We start from the raw sequence: 27,215 nt of genomic DNA on the forward strand, positions 1-27,215 counted from the left end.
GTCTTCTCCGTGCTTCAGATGCTAGAAGGCTATGCAGGCGCGCACGACAACCCGTGACGGCGGCACTCTTAAAGTAGAAACTTGAAAGACAGCGTCACCACAGAGTTTTCTACAAAATTTACTACAGGGAACTCTGGCTCTGCAGTCGCTCAGCTACCACAGGAACGACGGTTGTACAATGAATTTGTATGGTTTTCGGACGTTCTTGTGACTTTGTTCGCTACGTTTTACCTGCCTTTGTTAGCCCAAGTTTCGAAACAATCCTATTCTTCTAAACGCAGAAGGTAATAAGACACTGTCGACGTGCGAAACCGCTGCGAATTGTGGCATTTATAACGCAAATATTTTGCCGTAAATGGCCAGTTTGCAAAGTTGCAAAGACGCTATAGAAGCCCCATAAGGGCGAAGCGTAGGGGATTCCATGGTGTACGTGTACCAATTCAATTCCACGCTGGCTGAACCGCCACGCTTGCAGCTCTGGCATAGGGACTATCGCCACGAGTTCCCTCGAGTAATCTCTTTGCAGGAAACTCTTAAGAGCGTCGCCGCCTGCCTTTCGTTCTCGCGCCTTTTCTCGCTTACCAAGCTTCTCCTTCAGTGTGACTTTAAGAATAAAAACTAGCAGCTGTCTCCACCGCCTGGCGATCAAGCTCCTATGTTTACATTTCAAAAAAAATAATAATAAAGAAAAGAAATTTGCTTTTGTTGACATGCACTGTTTTTCCAACTCGGTGCTACCGTTCCATCGTTCCGATCAGCCGTAACGGCATCAGAAAAACAGTCTGTCGGCAGTCGATTGAAGCATCACACGCGTACAGCTACGAATCACGCCGCAGGAAGAAAACAAACGTGAGAAAGCAAGGACGCTGAAAGACAGAGAGAGAGAGAGAGAAAAAAGAAACATCGTTTTTATTTCCACCATGTTATCTTATTCCCAGAGATCTCACTATACAAAATGCATTGACGGACATGTTTTGCTTAAAAGAATCTTGCGAAGTGTTGACGAAATAGCAAAGCACGCCGGCAAGAACTCAAGTGATCAGGTGACGAGCCAGACTGTGCGCACCGATATCCAGATGATGACGTAGATTCTGCTGGCGCAAAAAGTAATCGCGTGCTTGCGTTGTGCTGGAGCTTCGCCCACTTATTTCTCCACCTGTACAGACGCTCACACACACTTCGCACCTGATTAATACGCGCCTGCAAAGGTTTGAAGGTCCCAATGCCCGTTTCTTTCTTCCTTTTTTTTTTCTTCGTTGTTGCTGATGCCCCTGCACAAATGACGAGCAGAGAAACTGGGACAGCCATGGAACGGAGCGCAAAATACGTTGCAGAAGGACATCTTGACACAAGCTCCGGCAGCGTTGATGACACCGATACGTGGCGCAGTGAAACGATCTCTCAGTGACATACAAGCGGACAACGAAGTCCACGCACAGCGACAGGAAATCCTGCAGCCTTTGCCTGGAAGTCCTGCAGGTTAAAAAGAACAACAAACACAGTTTCATCTACCTTTGCTGTGAGCAGTCTTTTTCTTCCGTGACTAAAGGAAAACATCTGTTCCTTTTGTTTCCTTCCATTAAGTGAAACTAACTGGAACAGTAGGCCTCTTGACGGCCAATTATCCAGAAATCCTGAATATACTATTAAAACAATAACTAGATGTAACATTATTCACTTAATAGACTGTGTAACACAACTCTTTCGTTTAGACAGAAACCACGAAACAAAAACAAATACAACAAAATCCACAGAGCTAAATACAGTGTGAACAAAATTTGCAGCTTCGCCACAAAAGGGCACATTGAAAGTGATCGCAACCATATAGTGGTGGCGAAACGGTTGAGCAACCGCCTTGCACGCGGCAGAGTGCTTGGGTTCGAATCCCGGTAGCGCCGGGAATCAAATGGTTTTTCGAATGGGCCCCGTGCTCGGCTACTCATCGACGCTCTCATCTCGAAAGGGGCCCCTATAGAGATGGGGGAAAAGAAGGGAAAGCTCGCCCGTCCGATGCCGGAAATTTCCCATCAGGTAGGTGTCCTTTCCTAGCGTTACAAGGCGTCAAGCATCCGATGAACAAACAAGCGTTGATGTCCCGTATTGACGGAGCACCTGGCCGGGAGCGCGTTGGTACATACTTTAAACGCACATTAGTGAACAAAAATATATCATGACGTGCTTCATGTAGCTTAGAACAATACTGCGCCAATTCGATAAGCGTAGCGAGTCACGTGGTCAGGCGGCGACCCGGCTGCGGAGAGCGCATGCGCCAAGACGGCGGCGGTGCTCGACGCAGCGCGGCACGTGATGCGTTGCCAAGGATACGGCAAGCTGCGGTCAAATGAAGGTCAAATTGCTGGCGACGGCGAAAATCGGCTCGACGCGGTTAGTAAAGCGTTCGCTTTAAAATTTTTACGCGAGGAGGTTCGTGATGCGGCGTAATTTAGTAGAGACGTCATTCTCTTATTAGTTAAAATAAAAGTGCTTCAGGGCTCCTTTAACGCTTCCGAGGTGAACATAAGACGTCGCCGTCTCTCGGTACAAGTGTGATCGTAATGAGCGTATGCACGTCAGATTCAATCGTCCTATTGCAGCTTAGCACCACTCTATCGCTATACTGGTATCCCTACCGCCCATGGAATACACGTCACCTGTGCACGCGCGGCATGAGGACGGTACGCACCCAAGAACGCTACGCCAAGCCGTGCAAACGCTGCCAGCCACAAATGGACAACGCGAAGTTTCACCCACCTGTTCGCGTCTGTTTATACAGTTGCGTGCAGCGGAATGAGGCCTTCAGGTGAAGCTAGAGGTTCCAGTCGGCATCCGGCTGCTGACCGGAAGCGTCCAGCGTGGCCATCAGATCGGATTTCTTGAGGCGCTTGCTCGAAGGACCTGCGAAAAGGGACGCGCGCCAGAGGTTGAACACGCAGATCGTGACGGTATAGTTCGCGGTAGGCGCACACGTCATTGGAAAAGCGGAAAGCACATGGCATCCGAGACCAGGCAGCGCGCAGGAAGACGCGTACGATTTTAGTGGTCGATGGGTGGTGCAGAGTTCCAAACATCCACAACATCTAACGGCGCTGCAGTCGTCTATAGCACCGTAGCAGCGTGAAGGTAGGCGGCAGCGAACCTCGTTGAGCGCTGCCCTTCGGGTCTTGACAAAAATGGAATTATCTCAATGAAAAGGCGTCTATTTATGTTAGATTGCAAGGTACACTGTTTGTGCACATTATTTCGAATTCAATAAAAAACTTACTGCCCGGCTCGCATTCTTTTTCTTTCTGAAAGACGTGCATGCTGACGATGTGACTATCACCTCATTCCATACCACTGCTGGCTGGCGGCGGTTCTCCCGAACCTACGTGATAGCGCAGCACATAGCAACGCATTACGTACGGAGGGCTTTATGAATAGGGGCCCGGAACTCAGAGACGTTGAAGGCGCGTGGTGGGGACGCTTCACATGGCGACACAAACGCTGTAGCGAAATAATGCGAGGCATCCGCTGAATTAGGCAATCAATCAAGCAAAACAAACACAAGACGTTTTTAAAGAAAGCCCGCACAACCATGGCTCACGCGTGGAAATAACACTCAAATTTCGTTCCGAAGCAAGCACGTCATGCGGCGGAGTCACAAAAAGTAACGCGTCCGTGCTGCAGCCATCCGCCGCAAAAAATGCCTTCGGGAAAAAGCAAAACGACGAGAGGTCCAAACTTGTCCACGATGCCACAGTGCAGCTGCGCCGAAAGCAACCCCACAAAATGCTTGGTCACGAACAACCGGAAGTAGACCAAAACACAGCGGTGTTCTAAGACCGACTCGGCTCTCAGACAGGGACAGACACGAGGTTGCGCGCTCTGTCACATACAGCTGGAGGCCCTCTCACCGAGAGAATTCGGGGGCCCGCAAGAATGCGCGAACGTCGACCCTCCCTACGCACGGCGCCACAAATGATCCGTGTCCGCGATGCCGGCTGGAAGGAGACGGGCAGCTTCCCGAAGATCTCCGCCATAAGCAGTAAGCGCTGTTTTCACAAGTATTGTAACATAAATAAATAAAACTCAAACCCAGACACGGTAACGGAAATAGCGGTAACGGTAAAGACGCATCACCTCTTCCAATACTTCCGAGAACCGCGCGCTCCCGCGGCTATATACCGCAGAAAAACCAAAGCACCGACGACTACGAGCCAGACACGCACGCCCAGACACGCACGTTGAAGAACGGAGCCCCGCCTTTTCCCGACGCGACCTCCGCGGGGCCACCCGAGCTTTCCGTCTCGCTGGCGAGCGGGTGTCACGCCCACGGCGGGACAGCGAACTGTGGATGACACGGGGGAGACGTCGCCGCGACACGCGGCGTGTTTAGCCAAGTGTTAACAAGATGCCGTTCTCGTCCCTGCTCCCGGGTCGTGTTTCGAACTGAGCAATAAGACCGGCGAGTAAGCTATCTCACCCCCTCCCCTCCCCCCCCACCCCCAACCCGACTTCACCTCCCTCCCTTCTGGCCGATGACTCCGTGCCAGCTTGCATTTTATGTCAACGATGTCTGGGCGCACATGGCGCGCCAAACCAATAAGTGGAGGCAAATGGAGAAGGGAAGTGTAGCTGTCACAGCGAACCGCAACGTCTACATCACAGTGCAGTCGTCTGCGGACGGGTGCCGCGGTTTTCTTACTTCTTTTTAATTTTCCCTCTTAGTTTTATTCTAATTTTGTCTGTGTCCTAGGAAAGTTCCAGTATTGCTCGGGAATACGGCTCTAGCTATTTCCGCTTGCATGTATTGACCTTTTTCAGTTTCAGTTTATTGTTCTTTCAAGATACATAGTTGGTTAATAGTATACAGGCGAGGAGTTCGCGGAGCAGTTTGTTCTACAGAAACGAGATGGCGCTTCCGGCGGCGCGCCGCACGCCGCCTCAGCGATAGTGCACGAATACGAAACCATTAGTGCTTCCACCTTGTTTCTGTGCGATCAGCTTTCGGAAATGCAAATGAGTCTTCGCTCGCATACTGTGCTCCAATCATGCCGGAACGAATCGTGTGGATTGAAGACGTGTGCAGTAGTTGGCTGCAAATATAGTGATTGGCATATTAAGAAATGGAACGAATCTGTGTAGCCAAGTTCGCGGACCGTTGCTGTAACTGTCCGTATGTGTTATCGGCACTTTGCGATGTACGGCTTTCTTCGAGGATACTGAAATTTGCTCATCTGCCACCGTTGTATCGCTAACCTTCAACGAAAGTGCTTCAGCCCCGGGACGTCGACAAGAGTGAGTATCGCTCGTTAAAGAATGACGAAGAGAGTAGCGCCGCTTCCTGTCATAGTACGTTTCGCGCACAGTATCTACACGCATCTACCCCAACTGGCACAGAAGCTTACGCCCACACCATCGCCAACATGTCAATAAGTGAATCGGCGCACACTTGAATATATGTGCACCATATCCGCACAATAAATGACGGACTGCAGCGATAGCGCAAGAATGGCAAAAGCTGAATGTTTCGTGACGGTCCACAGGAGTAAGCGAGATACTAGCGATAATACATCTTTGCTACAAGGTATTACAATGTGCAAAACGGCTACGATTCAAGCCTTGCGCGCAGCAAAAACAAATCTATCGGAAAGGAGCCCACCCACAAGCGATTGCAGAAATAATCAGATAGTGACCGCACCAAGGAAATTTACGGAGTCATAAATGCGACAAGCCGCTGCTTCAATATATTTGCGAAATAAGGAACGAAGAGCAAAACACACTAATCCTGAATCAATTAATTCACGAGCGGAAAGCTTGGATAGCTTGGAATATATATTTAGCCTCGCTTTTAAAACAAGCACCATATACGCTGCTCGCGCCGTTTGCACATAGTTTAGTTAGCTTCCCAAGCGCTTTTGCACGTTCTCTGAAGCTGTGGCCAACGCTTCGTGTCCTCCACCCAGTCATCGTTTACGTTATCTGCCGAAACAGAGATTTGCTAAGCCACACCGGCGTCATACCCACCCATTGTAAACGCGGAGGCAACGGAGGAAGTTGAGGCAAGCAATGGATGCGTCACCACGTGATCAAACATGGCAGCGCCCACACGATCACTCGAAAAGGGTCAATACGTTTACTGTCTCCAAGAAAAAAAGAAAAAGAAAAGACCGTAGGATACCTGACGCTGTAATGAATACGCTGCTCTGCGTAGAAACGAACAAACACTTCAGTAGAGCCCCAATTCGCTACGGTTACATCAATCGGGGCCTTTAGAGCTAACAAGACAGATACGCGCTTTTATTACAAGCGAACGTATAGGTGTCCGTGGCATCCAAACTGTGCGACCATACCAAGTTAACCAGATTAAATCAGAAATATGAATTAACTACGTAACATGCATGACGTGCTTAATGTCAGCCCCCCTCCCCCCAAAAAAGAAAGAAAGAAAAAGAAGGCCATCGAAGCAGAAACTCGGCTGCGGACCGTTATAGAGGAATCTGTTTCTCCAGCTGCTTTCTAGTTGTGCAACAAAAGAACACCTTTAGTAATTTTCACTCTGTCAGGATTATTGCACATAAGGTTACCTTAGCGTTTACTATAGCATGTCTTAAAAAAAGATTCCCAACATTACGGGGAAACCAGCTAATAAAATGTTGCCTCACTCATTTCCGTAATTAGAAAACGGACGATCCGTAATACCGAAAGTCCGTTATATCACGTAACATTTGTTTCGAGAAATACCAACGTGTTCCCCAATTTACAAAACAGACTAACAAAACACCGGCAAGGACACAAGCGACCACACTGCTTTAACACTTCTTGAATACGTCAAATGCTGCAGTGCGGTTGTGGCAGATTATACAAGTACAGATAACCACGCTACATATAGAACACGAGATAAACGATGACACACCCGGCACCACAAGAGACGCACCGAGAACCAACCCTACCATGTGGCAGGGTGTCGAACCGAACCGGAACGAAACCGAAACCTGGAGCCGAACCGTTATATGCAACTGAAGCGGAACCGAACGGATATTTTTTTCCGTTATCTTGAAACTGAACCGGCACTTTTTGGAGGAACCGTTGAGAGCCGGTTCGACTAAAGCCCCTCGTTAGGTTCGACCACACATTCATGCGCAGGGTGGTTGAAATTTTACGGCCGTGCATGCCGCTGCGTTGACGAGACCAGACGACGCCTGTTGAGAAGCCTCGGTAACAGTCACGTGGCTCATAACAGCCATCTCATTGGCTCGCTCAAATGTACGCACGTTCAGTTCGATAGTTCACTATGGTCGGTTCGCAATGTCCAGACAGCGACAGAGCGTCGCCTTAGAGGATACGAGTACTGCTTGTGCTCGGGGCACCTGCTGTGTTCGGGAGTGCACTGGTCACGTTGTCCTATACGCGTGTTGCAGTTTGTATACTTTCAATGACTGCTGCTGACCCTGCAATGCGACTGGGGATTCGCGCAAATTGTTCACGGCAAGCGCAAACGGCAATAACAATAAAAGAAATAACGCAGACCCAAAGCACATGTTGGAATCTATCTATAAAAGTGAAGCGAAGAGGTTAATTAAATGCTCTACAACTAAAGGCGATGCGTACAATTGTGCTTACTTTCATCCGATACCACGTGTACGTAATCTCACGCAATGCTTATGTTTATGCACTACGCCGTACACGAGCGACGCCAAAAAAGCAAAACGCCAAATCAGACGGACGCTCGGTGTCAGGCGCGGACGCAGCGATGTGACAAAGACGCGACCGCGCACGGTGCTTGCCGAGGGAATAATGATGAGAAGTGTACGACACGCATCTAAATACATTTGAGCCTCCTACTACATATATACCGCTTGTGACACTATGTCACAAATCTATTCCAGACGACAGGCCAAGAATGGCCACTTAATCAGCGGCAAACACACCCAAAGGCCCAACAGTGGTGTGTCTATAGCCGAAATATATACGTAAAGAAAGTTACTAAAAAATCTAAGAAGCCACTCAATGTCACGCGATTAAGGGTTCCGTGTGCTTTAGACATACCTACCAGTCGACATTAAAACTGCAGGTTTCATGGTTTGTGGCTCATTGTTTTATCACGCGCTCACTGGCAGTACATTTGCTGTCCAAATTACGTGGTACAACGTGTCCCGGCTAACTTTGGCCAGAGTTTAAAAATATGCGAATGCCACGTATAGCTGGGACAGAACCTAGGCAATGTTGTTTCCCGTCGCTTGGAGATATTCAAATCATGTTTTTCCTTCCACATTATTGCACAATGTCTTAATCAAGTTCTCAAATATTATAATTAGATGAAATGTGTCAATGAGGAAATTGCAGAGCGACATGAAAATCTCCCTATACAGTTTTCTGTTGCTCAGTACGTGCTGTATATATAAACGTGTTTTTCCGAGCGTGAAAGCAGCCCGCGAATACACGCAAAGTGCCTCGAGCGGCCAGTCGCGCGGCAATTTTGCGTGCATTTACGGGCTTCTTTCACGCTGGAAAAGACACCTTTATGTAACACGTACCGAGCAACAGAAAACTGTATTGTGAGTTTTTCATGTCGCTCTATAATTTTCTCACTGCCACTTTTCATCTAACTATAATACTTGAAAAGTTGCTTAATTAATTAACATTAATTATGCAATTATGTGGAATGAACAACATAAGTTGAATATCTCCAAGCAACGGCAAACAACATTGCCTAGGTTCTGACCAACCAAGAGGCATTCGCAAATTTTTCAACTCTGGCTAAAGTTGGCTGGGACACCCTGCATGGAACGAAGCATCTACCAAACCATCACCGTTTTGATTAAAAACAGATATCTCTCTCTTTTTCTGAGCCCTAAACCGTGCGCTGACGCAAACATGACATTCAATACCGCGCGAGGTATGCAAAAGAAAAACTTCGCCTTAAATAGCTAAAAATCGAGAGTCGGATTTCGTTTCGCGGAGCTCGGCTATTAATAAGCGCGGCATCGCATACGTTTATGTAACAGTGGCCCTCTCTACAGCTTTCACAGCGTTTAGGCGGTATTTCTTTGCGTTTGTGAGGCCCGCTCTGGAGAAAGCGATGAGGGAACATGCAGCATTAAGGAATGAAAACATGAAAAGTAATTTTATTTGTCATCGAGCTCTCGAATCCCGTTTCGCTATAACTTTCATACGACGTGTATCGGGTTCGCTCAGAGCTAAAAAAAAAAAGCAAACACATCTGTTTGTTTCCCCGAATGGGTTTCTTTAAACAAATCATTTCTTTTTCATTGTTTGCATTTCTCTTGGTGACGGCTGCGGACCTTAGTTAAAACGTTATATATTTGTTCACAAACATAGCGAGGCCAACAGACAATAAGTCAAGGAAAGCATAGGGAAAATTACACGTTCATTTTTCAAAATTGGAATGCAGAAACGATAAAGTGACACGGAATTGGACGAAAACAAACAAACGAACGAACAAACAAACAAACAAACAAACAAACAAACAAACAAACAAACAAACAAACAAAAAACGTGCCACTATTGGGAACCGAAACCAATTCTTCGCATTACGCGTGCGATGCTCGTGCCAGTTGAGCTAGCACAGCGCCGTTTTCCCAAACACTTTCTTGGGTATTTGTGACCGTGTACTAGATCTAGGCTTGGGAGTGTTAGCCAGCGCCACCACTCACGGCCATGGCGGTCGATAACGAAAAAAAAAAAAAAACCTTGTGCCACAGGCGCGCACATTCAGTACATGTACTTGGGAAAAGGCAACCGACCAACGAATCTTCGTATGCTGCCCAAAGGCATCAACGCTACACAAGCATTGCCGCTTCAGAACTCCAGTTTCGGGCTGTGAAGAGGAAGCTTTAGCTCGGGCCCGGCCCCGATGCCGCCTATTCAAATACATGTAAAACATAGAAATGCTTTCCTGAAACAGACCCTGGGCCAACGTTTATGAAATTTGTTGCACTTGAGATGAAGGTAAATTCTAGTACCTCTTTGAAGCGGAATATTGACTTAAGGCCTGAATGATTTTACAAAAATTGCGGAAAATGGGGAACGTTGAAAAGAAAAAAGAAATAGAAGCCCGAAGTTTACAAAAACGCAACTCGCCACCAAGAACAGTTATCGCAGTTTTGCAAATTGCATCCGTTAGAAGACTGAAGGGGACAAATTTGACATAATTTATTCGTACGTATCTTTGCGTCAATGTTTATAAGGGTTTCGCAAAAGTCCCATACTTACATATTACCTGTGTATTTTAGAGGATTCTGTACTACACCAAATTTTGGCCGCCTTAGATGTACTATAAGATGCAATTTTCTCAATTGTAATATCATTTTGCACAGCTGAGTTACAGAGTTGTATACCTGCTAGTTTTATTTTCTGAAAATTTTCAACTTTCAAATTTTCAACTTTTCAACTTTCAACAAGCGTGAAAAACAGTCAAGGATCTTTGAATGATATAGCATTACACTCTTAAAGGCGAAACTTAAGCGCCTTCCAAAATTTTGATGACGTTTAGAGGAGCCCTTGCATTAAACGTCGCGCGAGGAATCGGCGCTCCATTAGGCGATCGTTTCGTATTCCTCGCGCTAAGAGATCATGTAAGTCATTATTTGTTACATGTTCGAGCAAATTAGGCCTTACACCGTCATTAAGGAGTCGGCAGCTATTCGAGAAGGAAAGAAAAGAAAACAAAGTTGGACAGTTCTGTGCCAGTACACCTTAGAAGCGAAAAATATTTGGGGAGAAAGGGGGGGGGGGGGGGTGTATCACGTTGGATAGACGCACATGGCACCACGAAGCCCACCGAATGCAGACACTCCATCACGCCCGCATGACGCCTCATTGCTGCGATAACTTTCTTTTTTTCAAAATTATGCTCGTGCAAAAGAAAGTTCGGCAGCATGTTACACTCCTGTAACACGCGAAGGCGAAAGCCGCCTGCACACTAAGTAATGCAAGAAGTTATACGGTCGGAGGGGGGTCACACTTCTTGCAAGACATAACGATCGCCGCCGCGTGAAGTACACGTGTGGCAAGCCATTGTATGCAAGCTTCGGCCTCCTCTCTACTTTGCCGTCTCGCCTCCATCGCGTTGCTACTTTCGCAGTCCGGCTTCTTCGGCTCGCCTTCGGCGCTTAGCTGCGGCCTGGCGCGTTCGTATAGCGGGGTCAGACTCGCGCCAACGGCGACGTTTCTCTTCGACTTCACCTTGCATCCTCTCGGCAGGGGACAGCAGCGCTCGCGGTCCCTGCTCCCGCCGCTTAGGACGACGCATCGCGTCTCTCGCTTGGCGAGCATCCCCGGCCGTTGCGTACTTCCGAGGGGGGGCATGCAATGCTTTACTGACGCTTCGGATGCTTGTTTTGAGCTTGTTATTTATTGAAACGTATGCTGTTCTGTGTGTTGTGTGGGCGATTTCAATGAGCCATTGCATTTTTGCTTGCTTACGGGGGTACGACGAGCCATTGCGGCTGATGATATTTTTTGTACCACTCGACTAGATGCCACCTTAAGGGGACATGAGCCATCGCAACGAGACCCTGAAGATTTTCGCCTTAAAAACTGTCTTCTGTAGTACTACACGATAACCAAGCGAACTTGGATGTTTCTTCAAGAGCAGCACACGTTTTCCCGGGCACTTATTTTACGGATGCTTACTTTAGGTTCAAACCCGTTTGAACCTGAATGAACCGGTTCATAAAGCTCCGGACCGGTTCAAATCGTTATAACTTTCGCTTCGGAGCTGAACCTGAACCGGACAAAAAAGCGCGAACCCAAACGCAAACCAACCCCGAAAATAATTCAGTTATGAACGCTGCCTACCCGTATAATACTGTCACGTAATAGTGACGGTGAAGAAGGCAGCAAAACTGTGATTGACGAAACGGTATAAAACAGACACCCGAAAAAGATAAACAAGTACACGCGTCAACAGAGCCATAGTCCAAGTGGCACTGACTGGCTGTACTGTTTCTGAGTCTTTTTTTTTTTGTTTTTTGTTTCCAGAGACGAGGACTAATTGGTTTGCGCATATGGGATCTGTCTGCCCACATTTATGTGAGTGGTGATGCCGCACACAACTGTTAATTGTGGATAGTATTGAAAAAAAAAAGAATCAACTTCGCTGCCAATATTTATGACAAAATTTAAGAATTCTGTTAAAACCCCAATAACTCCATCGTTCAGCGTAAACAGAAAGAAAAAAAAAAATAACTGAAGGATAATCTCTGTAGTTTCCACTGAAATAACCTTACCCTTCATATTTTTTTTTTACCTTCTTTATCATTGCTACTTCGAGAGTGCCATACAAGTACGCGTATCAGGATTGTGTCGATTGTTCGCTGGCAATACTTGACATCGTAGCATTTGCATCACCTAGGCATTTTCAGCTCTACGTTAACCTACGCATCATGTACGCCGTCTCCTCGAGCTTTAGATATTCGCAGAAGCATTCCACGCGCGCCGTCGATCGACCCACGCGTGCACGTCTGCTTAGACGTGCGAGCAACAGGCCAAACGGTTCGAGGATTACGATGCAGCGCAATAGACTCCTTAACGTGCACCCAATGCACTTTGGACGAGCGTTCTTGCATTCCGCACGCATCGGAATGCTGCCGGCGCCGGGACCGAACCCGCAACCTCGCGGTCAGCAGCGCAATGCCATAGCCACGGAGCGATGCGGGTATGCTCTTCTAAAAACCGAGCCGTTAGTTCTTCGCCGGCCCCTAAACGAAAGACACACCGCACGAGCATTGCCACGAATGCACTCGGCGCGAGTGCAGATTAAAAAGCGCGCGCGACACGTCGCTACGTTGCGGCGGCAGCTCTCGCCACAGTGCCTGGGTGTCGCGCGTGCGATCTGCATACTTCTTTTTTCTCTTTCCGCTCGTGTCAAAGCGGCGCCGCTCGCAGCAGGCCAGAAATCTACAGCGCCGCTCCTTCGAAAATCATGGGCCGGTCCTTAACGTTCACTATATGCAAAGTTCGCACAGATGCAAGGGAAAAAAAAAAAAAAACGAAGACGACCGCAGCCGCCGCCACGTATGCAATATAACACGCTCGTGCACAGCAAAAAGAAGAGAGAGAGAGAGCGAGAGATAGAGGAAGCAAGAGTAGCAAGCGAGAAACCACGCGAAGTCGGAGGTATATACGCTGCCCTCATATATACTACGCCTGCCAGTCGTTATACATATATCACGTCTCTACAACCGTGCCTATACACGCCTTGGTCCAGCACACGCAGTTGCGCGGGGTCTCGACTGGCCGAGCAATATCGGCGGACGGGCCACTCCCAGAAGCCCGCGCTCAGCGGGTGGGGATCGAACCCTCCTCTACGTTTCACCGCGAAGCACGCACGCATACTACACGTATGCAGGCAGCCGACGGGAGCCGGTCGCTTTGGCCGAGCTTAGGGGCCAATGGAGAACGCGCCTGGGAACGAACTGTAGCTCGGTTCAGTTTAGTTGCATGCAGAACGACGGAAGCTGCGGATCGCGGCGCATACACGCGGTCGCCACGAAAGTTTTGAAGCCGGACAGACCTTTTTGCAATATAGCCAGCAGTTTAAAGGAGGTAAAAAAAAAAAAAAAAAACTGACAGCTGGCCGATTTGATGTTGCAGGCGTGCCGTAACACGGTATACTACAAGTGTGAACACGTGACTCAGAGAAGCGTGACAACCAAAAGGCGCTTAGCGTAGAGCGTTCATTACCTTGTCTCGTGTCCCTGGAACGAGACCATTCCTACACCGATGTAGGAATGGTCTCGTTCCAGTCCACACAGTTCCCCAGAGAAACGCCGACGTCGTGCGCATGCCTGGTGTCGCATCATCAAGTTTAATAATAGGCGTCGTAGATGCAAGGTGCAGAAACGAGGGACCATATATGTCACGTTGAGGCGGTCGGGCCGGCCGAAATAGCGCTGCACGCAAGTAACAGTGACGCGGCAGCATGCGCCTTTGTCGATAGGCGTAGCTTAAGGGCGCGTCCCGGTATACGTATAACACAAATGTACATTCGAAGAAGGGCAGGCCACATGCGAGGCTTGCCCCGAGAACTCACGGTCACTCGCTGCTACGCTACATACACGCTTCGCCACAGCAGCCGCCAAGCTGCAGGCCGCTCGGAAGACGCGCGCCGGCTTCCTTCTTCGTATATATACGTGCACGCCGTGCTCTCCGCGTTTCGAGCGGCAGCTCATCTGTATACGGCGGTCACTGGCGGCGGAGGCTGGATTAATGGGGCCGCCAACCGCGGGCTCGCTTTTTTTTCCCGCCCGGAACGGCCGCGCTCCGCGCCCTCCCTGGCGCAGCGCATTCCCGCGAGCCGCTTGCGCGCGGGGCACAACTTCGGCGCCCCGGCGGCTGCATACGGGAGCAGCGCGCGGCGTGGCGTCCCGCTTGCGGCGTGTCTGCGCGGACATATGTAGTCCGCTAACTCCGCCTCCTAAACTCGGTGCAATGCAGCAAAAGCTAAGAGTCACGCTAGCCAGTCGCAGAAGAGGTCCGCAAGATGGGCTGCCTTCCGTCCATAGTGCACCGATCATCCAGCTCCTCGCGACGCCGACTGAACGGAAGCCCCATGGAAGTATTGCTACAGCGCACAATTTTTTCGGAAACGCAGCAGGACTATGAGGACAGCCGCAGGATTGAGCGCTCTTCGAGACTAGGGGTACCATTCTGGCCATCGTCAAATTCCGCGATACTGTCAAATTCTGCAAACAGCGGCATTTTCAGCCAATCAGAGAGGCCGTAACGGCCCTCTCAGCCAATCACAGTCGACAAGATGGCGAATTCGACAATATGGCGGACTTTGTCGATGCCCGCGAATAGCATCCGCTGCAGGGTGTCGTCGCCAACGCCGTCTCGCAAAAGAAGGGGGCGTGAATAAAGGAAACCTTTGCACTACCCACACACGAATCAGCTTTTGTTACCCCCTGACCTCTTTGTAAGCCCTGGAACGAGAGCATGAATGGAAAAATCATGCAAATCCCACGCACTGTCGGAAGCGCTGTTAAAAAGCTTTCGCAAGCTGGGAGCACAAAACGGCGCATCACGATAAGAAACGTGCAGCGCGTTTCGACGACGAACGCGTCGCGTAAAGGTGGTCGGCCACGGCGGCGGACACTGCAAGTTTAATTTACATTCTTAAAAGAGAACAAGGGTGTATATAAATCTATAACTCGTGTCCGTCCGCCCTTTTTGAGTGTATCGATGTGATTTATAAAGAGGTCTGCACATTTCTCCACATTTAAGGGAGTAAATTATGCTACAGTGTACTTTGCAGTGCAAAGGTAAGTCTTATTCGGGAGCGGCGTATTCTAGAGCAATCACTTTCGGTGATTCCTGTTACCTTCGCGACGACATCTCGCGTCACTCGACACAGGCCACACTGAAGTAGACGACACAAAGCGTTCCATGGCACTGTACGAAGATAACGGGCTTGGCGAAAGAGCTGAAAACGCCGTCAGTCATGTACACGCCTACGCATCTAGTGGCCAGAGTAGAGCGACAGCTTCTACTCGGAGAGACAGTCAAAGACGACGACGACACGTCAAATCGTGAAGCAGCATACTCGAAGAAAGCTTCGCTTTAAATGTTTTACTCTTTCGCAGGAAACGCAGCCGGCTCTCGTTACTGACTGGCTGACACGAGGTCTAGCTCTCTATTCACTGCATGAAGTCGGTGAAATAGAGTCGGATGGAAGCCATTGGCTCTATTCTACAGCAACGGATGTACATACCTTATGCGAGCTGCGTTCGCAATGCACATGTTGGCGCCTTGTTGTGCCAGAAACCCGGCGACAGTTGCGACAGACATTTCTCAGATTACGACAGAAACTTCGACGTCGCACCAACAGTGTGTCGCGACGACCAAGAGTTCTGAAGTCGCGAGAGAAAAATTCTGTCGTGACAACAAGAGTTCTGAAGTCGCAACAAAAACTTTCTATCGCGACAACGATTCTGACGTCGCAACAGGAACTTTCTGTCACGGCGTTAAAAATGTGTCGCTTTCTATCGCAACGAAATAAGTTCTGACATCGCGACAGAAGCGCTTTCCTTGCAGACGCTTTAAAATTTTATGTCAGTTTCCTACCCGTCGTGTACACTGTACATTTACGAGGTATTGAAGTATTGAAGTCGACGTGGCGAATTGTCATAATTGCGCCGTGATGACAGGACACAAACAATCACCCTGCCGGACTGCTCCAAATCGGCCGCTGGTCGAAATCTGTGGCAAAGGCTGCGTATCCATTTCATTTTATTTTGGAAGATGTGACGCACAGGCCTGCGGACTAGCAGATGCTGTTACGCTGACACATTAGTTAACATCCCAGAAATATCGCATAGGCTTTTGCCAAGCGGGGAAAAAAAAATTTGGGGTTGTTCTACAAAGCTGCGCGAAAGTCTGTCTCGCCCGGGTGGCAGTATTTTGGCACAGGCGCTGTCGTGAGTAACCGGTACGCTGCCTAAATGAGCACTTATCCCCGAATGCTTATGCGGCTGTTTTGTACTGAACGCACAAATTACACGTGGCTCAAAAGTGTAAAGAGCGAGAGACAGCTGTCGAAATTAGCGGTAACAACCCTTACAGCGTCCCCGTTCACTGTTCGCTATTTCTGAGTTTGTTAACTCATATAGATAAGGAAAAGCAAAATCAGTGTTCCGTAGCACTTCACCCAGCACTTGTCGTAACACTTTTGCTCTTCAAGGGAGGTGCCAGTTCACGCGGTGGAGTGAAAGCACACGTTTACCATCAACGTAGAAATGTGAACACCAGCGTAGAGATCCTTACTGTAGTCAAAATGTACGAGTACAATCACGTTCGGCGTGACGCAATGGTAAGATACTGGGTTCATAAGTGTTCGGCCGTAAGCTCAAATCCCCATCTGCTATTTTTTTTTACTTTGCTTTACGCTAGCAAACTTGGTGCTAAAGAGCTCTCGGCCATCTTCTTAATTTATTGATCAAGAGCTACAGGACGTCAGACAATTAACAGAACGCCAGACTACAGGACGTCCCAAAATACGAAAGACGGCAATTCACAGTTGTATTTTTCAACTGGGAGATTATGTTAAACCAGACACGGCGAAGAGTATGTGCTTTCTCACTGGCGCAAATCTTACGCCGTTTTTATAGTTAACGAGGAAGTATCTTGAGAATTAGCGCAGAGGAAACGTAACCACAGCGCGTGTCTATAACATACAAAAGAAGTAAAAAGCAAGCTGCCGCACGGCAGCTCTGCGGTTTACCGCAGCCACTGAGCCCGAACCGGTTCCCTGTTCGACGTGCACAGTTCATGCCCCAGAGGCAAGGGGAAAAAGAACGTACTCGTAGTCCGGGCCACAATTCATCAGTGCTGACAACACGCACCGTGCTAGTGGCAAACGCAAGAGCAGAACGAATCCTCGTGGATGACTGACTATTAGAGAAATAATAAAGAGCGTGTAACCGGACGCGCGCCGTCTACAACTGGTTATGGGTGTGATTCTATAGCGTAGGCTAAGTGGAGCGTCACATACTTCATGCTGCAATAACAACGCAAAAAATTATGACGCGAACACAAGAGGTAATTGAACACGACAAGTGCATACACTATCAATCGGTTTACTCAAGAATCGAAAGGGGGCCCGCAAGCATGAATATTCCAGGTGATCTATCTTTACTGCAGGCGCGCACGGGCAACTGCTCCTCGGATGTTGTCTTTTAAGGCGAAAGCCTTAGATCGCCACGCACCAAAGTTGCTTTGTGACGTAGAGAAAATCGGAGCGCTCGCGCCACTCTTCGCGCGTTCGTCGTCATCTTCCACATCGCGGCCACATCGATGCCGCTAATTAGAGGCACAGGTAATTAATATAGAGCTAATTAAGGCACTCGAACCCACAACTCTGGTGGGAGTCGAACCCTCGACCTTTGGTGGGAGTTGAACCCACGACCGTTGGTGTTAATCAGGGCGAGGCTGATTAAGGCGGTTAATTAAGGTAAGCTTAAATAAGGCACTAGAACCCACGATATTTAGTGGGAGAAAAAAAGTAATACGAACTATGCATTCGAATGGGAATGTCAAGTGATTTAATTGATGTCTCTTAAGCGCGCAGGCTTTCGCCTTCATCCTCTTCGGCGCATGCTAAAGTGACCGTCAATTATTTTTTCCTTTGTCGTTTTGCTTCTTCAATACATTGGCTTATAGCTAGCGCTAGTGTGGTTCGGCTCTTTCGTGTCCCAACTTTTTAGCTGCTTTTCCACAAGGAATTCACACTACTTCGCTCAGCTGTCAGCCTCGGCGAGTCAACTATAGACGCGGCGACCCGCCAGACAGAGACCACGTCACAAGCACTTGGCGCGCGATTCGTCGCGCAAAAGGCTATCACTGCGGCAGCTTCGAGAGGACGAATGCAAGCAGGCGAATCAGGATAGACCCCGTCACCGCCTACCGGCGACCATCGTGCGTTTTTTCTAAAATGTCTCCCGCTTTTCAAGTTCGAAGCAACGAATGTGAACCCGTACCCCACACACAGTTCGGCATACTCACCTAACGAGTACACCGACTCGCAATCGATCCCCACTAATTTCCCACGTGTGAAATACAGCTTTAAAAGTGAGTGAAGAAGGGTGTGGCTAGATCCGAGTACGTATTTTTGAGTTTTAAGTGGAAGCGAGCGTGCACGCGAGTGAGTGAGACAGCACACGAGCGATTGTCGGCAAGTGTGAATGGAACCGACTATGAACGCGTGCGAGAGTTGACGAGCACGGGAACGTGAGATGGGTGCCGACGAGTGTGAGTTCGCATGAGTGAGTGCTTAGCTTATAGAAAATACTGGCGAGTGTAGTCACACTCGCCAGTATTTTCTATAAGATATGCCACACCGCACCATGTTGCGGGAGAGCACCGGGAAAATGCACGTAAGAAGCCAAGGCGGTGCTCCTTTTCGGTGGAGCCAACTCTGCAGGCGTCGGGTCTTATTCCGAGTGGGCGCGCCGCCGCCGGTCGGCGGGAAACGAACAGGAGGCCATGGGGAGCGCGATCCAGCCAGGAGCGAGCCAGAGGGTCAACAAGAACAACAACAAAAAAAGGCGACGATTAATTCGCGCCGGTTGCTCCCTTCCCGCTGAGCCGATGCAGCAGCCACCACGCCCCCCTATAGAAAGTCCCTGTCCGACGTCGTCGCCATCGGACACCGAACGGCACCGGCTTACACATACTTGGCTGTACGAGAAGCCGTATATTACTCGATCGCGCAGCACTTCTCGGAGACCAGCCTCAGCCCACGGACAGTGAGAAACGATGGTCGCCCATGCTTTTCTGCGGTGGCCGTTCTCGTCGCACGCTGTTCGCGACATTCCAGCGCCGCGTGAACACGCGATATGTATGCGAACAGTGCAGCGGTCACTTGAGAAGTGCGGCCGTCTCTGTTTGTCTTCTACGTTACATGCACGTTTTATACCATGCAGCTTACGTAATATGTATTTACTTCACACATTTTATATAGCCCGTTTCCACACTCAAACCGACTGATTAAACATCGTCAGGTTACTTTTATGTTCACTGCAGGACGAAGGCATCTCCCAGCGATCTCCAGTACCCCTGCATAGCGCTATAGCTGATTCTAAGTTATGCCTGCAAATTTCCTAATTTCATCACACCTTGACGACGGTGCAGAGACAAGCTTCAATGTCTTCAATTTTACTGGCTTAGCCACTTTTCCTGAAACCGGCCCAGTCTGTGATTCTTGCTTTCTTGGTTTGAATCTGCGCCTTACGGTGCATTACTTCAAAGTGATGATGATCGCTACCCAGGTCCTCCTCGAGTCTGGTCCACTCCGCCTTACTGATACCCTCGGTAAAGGTCAGATCGGGGTTGGTGTCGCGAGAAACACTATTGCCCGTTCTCATGGGCGTGTGCGCATCATTCCACAACGTCAGGTGATATCGCTGTGCTGTGTCGTGCGCATTCGCTCCTTTCTTAGTGGTTTCGTGGTATCCCCAAGCCGTATGCGGTGCATTAAAATCGCCCATCACTACAAGCTTGTGGCCTCTCGTTAGTTGTCTGGTTTCCCTGAGGAGCGTATCAAAGTACAAAAAGGGACCTTTGGGCGGGCTGTAGACGCAGAGGACGAAGAGGCGCTGGTGCGTCTTTCTTTCCGGTATTATTTCAATGAGGTTGTGCTCTGTTTCAATGTGCGTGAGATCGTGCTTGTAGACCATGTGAGTTTTCTTGGTGAGAATAGCAGTGCGCTGTGTGTGCGGTGTTTGCGTTGTGTGTATACCAGTGCGAGTATACCATTTAACGGAATCGAAATGCCACGAGTGGAGTCATTACGAATACTTGGCCCTGTCATACATAAAGACGGGTCGGGAGCCGCGACCCTCTCCAAACTTCAAACATCGCTCACCAAAGTGTCGCACCTCATTAGGAGAGTTCCAAACCAAAGACACGACCTTAAAGAACAAGACACGCTGCGTATCGTACAGGTGCTCATAACGAGCCGGATCACGCATGGCACCCCCTTACCTGGCCCTGGAGAATGCAGAAACTGAAAACTAAACATCATGATTCGAAAAGCTACCAAGACAGCATTGGGAATTCCCGAAAAAGCATCTACGGTACGATTACTCAAACTCGGCCTGCACAATACGTGGGAGGAAATCGCAGAAGCGCACAAAACAAGCCAGACTGAAAGACTCAAATTGACTCCCACCGGGAGAAGCGTGCTCCTTCGGCTGGGTTATATACGATGTGGAGGCAAATGCAAAACCGACGAAAAATCGAGACTCCCAACACACATCCGACACTCAATCTTAGTGGCACCTGTACCCCGCAATATGCATCCAAACTATCATGAGGAAGGAAGACGGTGCAAGAGCAAGAGCACTCCACAAGAAACTCTCTGCAGACCCTAACACACGATTCACGGATGCGGCTAAGTATCCAAGGATACCTGCTGTCGTAGTAACCGCAATTAATACCAAAGGCGTAGAAAAGACCACTGCAACGATAATCGCAAGAGATTCGGACACGGCCGAACAGATGGCAATAGCATTGGACATCTCCACGTGCACCGAAAATGCCGTAATACTGAGCGACTCGCAATCCGCGTGTCGTAATTTTCGCAAAGGCATGACATCTACCAAAGCTCTGAAAATCCTGCAAGAAATATCGAAACGTACGCAAGTTCCCGAGACCTACGTCGTCTGGACCCCTGGCCACGAGTCACTGGCGAGAAACGAAGCGGCACACTCCGCAGCCCGAGATCATACAAGCCGGGCTTTCCTGGCAGAGGGGTTCCGAAAGGGGAGAAGGTCCGAGGATATTCCCAAAAATTCGGATATCCTGCGGCATCACAAATTTGAAATAAGGGTATACCCCTTACCGCACCCCAGTCTAACCAGAGAACAGACAGTTGCTCTGCGGCGTCACCAAACAAACTCCTATGTACACGGCATTATAATGCATAGAATCCACCCGACCCGATTCTCATACCTTTGCCTATCCTGCGGGGCGCCGGACACCCTTTGCCACATGGTGATGGGCTGTCCTAATCTTGTTGAACCCAACAACCAAGAAGCTCAATCGAAAACCGAAAATAAAAGCACAGAAGAAGACGGCCAAGAATCGTGGGAGGCCATGCTTGCAGCCCCGGACCTGGAGGAACAGCGAAAGCTGGTAAACCAGGCCAGAGAAGCAGCAAGGGCCAATGGCTACTTGGACTGAGAAGGCCACCAAGGAAGAAATATTTCTCACTGATTCGCATTATTAAATGTTCGTTCTCGCTCGCTCTTTCTCATCACACCACCTGTCTGCCTGCCACCCTCGACTGCGCTGCCCTACCCCCTTGGCACCCATTCTGCAACTCTAATGGTCCACCGGTGATCTAAGCCATGGCCTGCCCAGCTCCATTTTATTCTTTTAACGTCAACTAGAATATCGGCTGTCCCCGTTTGCTCTCTTATCCACACCGCTCTCTTCGTGTCTCTTAACGTTACGCCTAACATTTTCCGTTCCATCGATCAATGCGCGGTCCTTAACTTCTTCTCAAGCTTCTTTATTAGCCTCCAAGTTTCTGCCCCATATATGTTAATACCGGTAGACTGTAATGATTGTACACTGGTCCTTTAAAGTGGTAAGCTGCTGGTCATGATATGATGCCTGAAGTGTGCGCTCCAATGTATTTTCCTTCTGTAAATTTGCTTCTAATGATCAGGGTCCCTTGTGCGTATTGGACTCAAGATAAACGTACTCTTCTACAGATTCTAGAGTCTGACTGGCGATCCTGAATTCTTGGTCTCCTGCCAGGCTATTGAACATTACACATGAATCTTCAACCAACCCAGGTCTTGCAATTTCTCGCTTAAGGTCCTCAATCATTTGTTGCAATTCATCCCCATCGTTGCTGAACCAGACACTGTCATTTGTAAACCGTAGGTTGCTGAGATATTCGATCCCCGTTGATCTACACTCCTAGTACTTGCCTGTTTATTAGCTTGAATACATTTACACAGAGACTGTCCCCCTGCCTGACCCTTTTCTTAATCGGCGTTTTCCCGCTTTGCTTGTGGACAATTCATGTAGCTGTGGAGCCGTTGTAGAATGATCGATTCACTGACTGATTAACTTGTGTTAGTATGTATACGTGTGTGCACTTCGCCCTCTTTTTACTCACTTCCTTTCTTTTGTCACTCACCAGTAGTCGCATGCCAGGCCTGTCTCTAGGTTAAGCTTACAGATATCATTAAACGTTTTTCTTTTACCTCTCTTTCTCTCTCTCATTGCTTAATTGGGTTGGTGAGGCGTCCTGTAGTAGAAAGCTCTGAATTTCGACCACCGCCCCTCCTTTTAACGCACACCAAAGTATCGGCATTCAAGCGTTTCTTAAATGTCCCTACATTGGATTGGAAATCGGAATCGAAGCTCGCGCTGCCGTGAGATTCTGTGCTATGCCCGTTTGTTTACAATCTGGCGCGCCTCTTTCCTGCGCAATCAGAGAATACGTCACGGCATAAAACCTGTACACGAAATGTAACCACATGTGTATTTTTAAAGCACAAATCAATCAATCAGTTAATCAATCCAAGACACCTAAGAAGGTTGTCCGCTTCCTCGTTCGTACATGCGGGAGCATCGGCCATATTAGCCGTGCAGAGCCAAACTACATACTCCGAAACGGCAAGTACAAGCTAATGTTCCACAGCGATGCAGACGTGACATAAGGACCACACCAGTGGTGTTAGTGTCACCGATGTGCGGTGTAGGTAGCCACGCCGGAGTTGGCGCGGACAACTTGCAAAGGTGGCGTAGCAGGCTGACTTCTAATCTCATTAGCAGTCGAATTTAGCCTATGGCCGGATCCGTAGGCACCACAAAAGATACGGTGGCGCGCCCGCCCATATTGCTGAAGTTTGCAGTGCCACTATTTTCAATGCTGTATAACGACTTGACTTTTCAAACCAGCGAGCCACCGTTGATGCAAGCCCTCATTTGCGATTGAGCGGATGTCCAGCGAACCAACAAAATAATATCGAAAGCTTTCCGATAGATAATAATGAACGCACCGCTGAAAGCCTGTCGTCTTTCGGCGAGCATTTCTGTAAACCCCTCGCGGGGCATGCTGTGCCTCTCGTCGTCGCTCGATCGTGGCATACTCTGTTGAAGCAAATTTCAAGCCGCTCAGAGCAAACAAGGCCTCACGTCCAGCGGCGGTTCACTAGGTGTAAATAGATGCTCGCAGATAGGAGTGAAAAAATATCCCGACCTCAAGTTTACCAGTCGCGGTCACATCGCAAGGACAACAATCGTGACCACCTGGTGCAGGAGTACGCTTTTTGTTTTTTTCATTCTCTCCTTCTGAATGGCCCGTGCGGATTCTCAGAAACAGTCGGAGGAATGCCGCTTTACGCGAGAAGGCTACGACACGACGAGCAGCGACGCCCGCGGCGAGATCCGAAACGCCCACGACTGCTGCAACCCTCCCACTCGGAAAGCGAACGGCCGACTAGCCGCGCGAACACCTGTGAATCGCGGGGGTCAAGCTGCGGGTCAAACGGAACTTGCACGACGACACAAACAAAAACGAAACGAAGTAGGAGGAGCCCGCCGCTCACCGGGGAAAAAAAAAAAAACATATCTGCCGAGCCTGTGTACACACACGTCCCACTCTATTTTTTTTTTCTTTCAAAGTGCGCGGGCGCACACAACGCACGCACGGTTGCAAACGCACCGCGATCACGCAACCCGGGAAGGACCGTGCCGGGTCAAAACTGAGAGGCGCGCACAACGAGCGAGCGATTCACGCGGAGCCCGCTGGGCTTGCCTCGCTTACGCGCGAGGAAAGACGCGAGCCGGGCTCAGAAACAATACGGATCTCTGGTGGCGGCGGCTGACGATGGGAGGTACGCGCCGGTTCGTCCCACCGAGCGAGTTCTTTCACTACGCGCGGCCGCCGCTGCGAGTAACGCCCCGGATCACCGAAGGAACGCGGCGAGGGAGAGCCGGTCTCCTTCTCCGCAGGCACCAACAAACGTGGATCCGCTTGCATCGCGATGCCCGGCGGTCACGTGCAGCTGGGCTGTACACACGTGCGCGTGCGCATTTGCTCGGGCGCGCGTGAGTGTCTTCGTACGCCTACGCACCCGCTTGACGCGCGCAAGATACGAAGAAAAAAAGAACACAGATTCAGAAAGACAAACCATCCCAGCTAGGAGGATGGATACGCGAGAATGTGCCTGCGAAAGAGGGCGCACCTCGTTGTGCTGTACATGCGCGCGTCCAGAGAATTGTTTGTTTGGCTCGATTCCTTCCCTTCACTTTCGACCGGCCGTTCTTATCGCGCCTCCAGATCGAGCGATAAATCAAGCGCAACAACACGATGTCTGGGACGCGCGGTTCCTCGAAGGAGAAGTGATGCAAGCAAAAGCGCGCGGGGTGAGCTTTCCTTTCCTTCTCTCTCTTTATTTTTCCTAGAAGCGCTTGGCACTGCTAAGTCTATGTCGTTAAACCAGAAAGTCGTACTGAAAACGTTACGCTGTCCTGCGTGATGGTCCCACGGGCCTTTGGCGTAAATCCCACGCATTGTGGAAATCGACGTTATGCGAAGTATTTGGCAACTATAGCTGGCTATCAAGCATCCTCTGGGGTTTAGCAAAGCGTTTTTACGATGAACCAACGTAATGCGAGCAGTTACGCGCGTGAAGAGAGCAGCAAGAATAGAAGAGGACGGTAACGATGACCGTATCACGGCAACCGCACGATTTCTATTCCAGCCGTTCGACGCGAGGTAACGACATGCCGATTGCTTGTTTCTACATCGACACTATGGACAGGGTACCTTGTGCGTATTGGACTCAAAATAAACGTACTCTTCTTCTACAGATTCTAGAGTCTGACTGGCGATCCTGAATTCCTGGTCTCCTGCCAAACTATTGAACATTAGACATGAATCTTCAACCAACCTAGGTCTTACAATTTCTCGCTTAAGTTCCTAAATCATTTGTTGCAATTCATCCCCATCGTTGCTGAACCAGACAGTGTCATTTGTAAACCATAGGTTGCTGAGATATTCGATCCCCGTTGATCTTCACTCCTAGTCCTTTCCTGTTTATTAGCTTGAATGCATTTACACAGATTGTCTCCCTGCCTGACCCTTTTCTTAATTGGCGTTTTCCCGCTTTGCTTGTGGACAATTCATGTAGCTATGGAGCCCATGTAGAATGATCGATTCACTGACTGATTAACTTGTGTTAGCATGTATACGTGTGTGCACTTTGCCCTTTTTTTACTCACTTCCTTTTTACTCACAACCAGCGAGAGAAACAGGAACTGCAACGCTTTCGGCAACTCTAACGCAACCGTATACGTACCTGTATCTACGCCATATGCCCCGTGATGTATGTTATGTTATGCCATGTGATCAAAACAAAATAAATTATTTAAATTCTAGGATTTTACGTGCCAAAAGCACGATTTGATTACGAGGCACGAAAAGTATAGTGCAGGCCACCGGATTAACTTTGACCGCCTGGGGTTGTTTAATGGGTACACGGGCGTGCTTGCATTCCGTCCCCGTCTGAAGCAGCCGCCGCGGCAGGGATCGAACCCGCGACTTCGAGCTCAGCAGTGCAAAGTCGCAGCAACTGGACCACCACGGCTGTCGTCCACGGCGGGTCATACCACGTGATGCATGTTAAGCACAATGGCATTTTTACTCCCGCTAGGAAACAGCAAAACAGGTTCGACCCGGGTCGATCACGAAGGCCGTACTATGTCGCACAACTTCTACGCATCGTTAGCATGCTTACGAAGAGAGGACGGGCGAATTCGGGCCGTTTCCGAAGGCGGTTCAGTCTCAAGTTTAACAGGCAATTCGGTCGGGCTCGTTCTTGCATCAAACCAGGTGAGGTTACCGTTCTCGTTTCCTTGTCGCCCTGTTCTCATCATTTCGCGCTACCTGCCACCATGCAGTCTAAAACAGTGTGTCAAATCAGCAGCTGTCGCAAAGGAAGAACACGAGAAACTGGCGCGTGAAGCACGCGCCAAACGTCTCAAACAACTGGTTGGCTTTGGCCCGATACCGAGAGAAGTATGCGTCTGTTTGTAGTAATGTGGCAAGCGAGGCAACACGGAAAATAGTAATAAAAAATAATAAAGCGATCGTGGTTAAAGCACCGGGCTGCTGCGCGGGAGACCAGACGTTCGATGCGGGCGTCGGTCACGCATTTCCCTTTACTGAGGAGGTCCGAAACGAGACATGAACCGATACCTGCATGTTATGTTCACATCGCCTTCACCGACAAGGAAGTGCGCGGAGCCCTTCATGTCTCGTTTCGGACCTTCTAGATATACCTAGGCCCGAAATAAGGCGAAACACGAACCTATATTTACCTGTGCCTAGCATAAAGTGCTTGGAATGAGGCTTTCTAAAGAAAGGTTCGCATTAAAACGTAGGTGCACAACCGTTGTAACCGCGCGCACAATCCAGCGCTATAGTACACGGTGTCTGGTCAGTGTTCCGCGCATCTCGACTGATGAATAAGCTGCAGAAAAATCATCATCGAGTGGATCTCCGATTTTGCGCAATCCGCACAATCAAACGTCGTGGCTTGTCGAAGTCAGACGATTATACACTTCTTAGCTATAATCAACGCGCCTTACACCATGCAGATCGATTCAGCCGTGTCCACTATGGCAGGGAGCTTTTTTTCTTTGAGCGACTTCTGAGCAGACAGGAGCCGTGCATGGAGTAAATG

The 27,215-nt window shown here is 49.2% G+C and overlaps 1 protein-coding gene across 1 annotated transcript in view; it reads right to left on the bottom strand.

Annotated features, from left to right (window-relative positions):
* Nucleotides 1-891: 891 nt before the first annotated feature.
* Nucleotides 892-27,215, bottom strand: part of LOC126524532 (probable RNA-binding protein 19) — a 119,306-nt gene continuing 92,982 nt past the window's right edge. Inside the window, exons 27-28 of the mRNA XM_050172830.3 lie at nucleotides 2,752-2,895; nucleotides 892-1,473 (exon numbers count right to left, since the gene is read on the bottom strand). Coding sequence (XP_050028787.2) covers nucleotides 2,807-2,895 — 89 coding nt within the window. The 3' untranslated portion in view covers nucleotides 892-1,473; nucleotides 2,752-2,806. The remainder of the gene's footprint in view (nucleotides 1,474-2,751; nucleotides 2,896-27,215) is intronic.

The sequence above is a fragment of the Dermacentor andersoni genome, chromosome 3 (assembly GCF_023375885.2).
Source record: "Dermacentor andersoni chromosome 3, qqDerAnde1_hic_scaffold, whole genome shotgun sequence".
NCBI classification, from domain to species: domain Eukaryota; kingdom Metazoa; phylum Arthropoda; class Arachnida; order Ixodida; family Ixodidae; genus Dermacentor; species Dermacentor andersoni.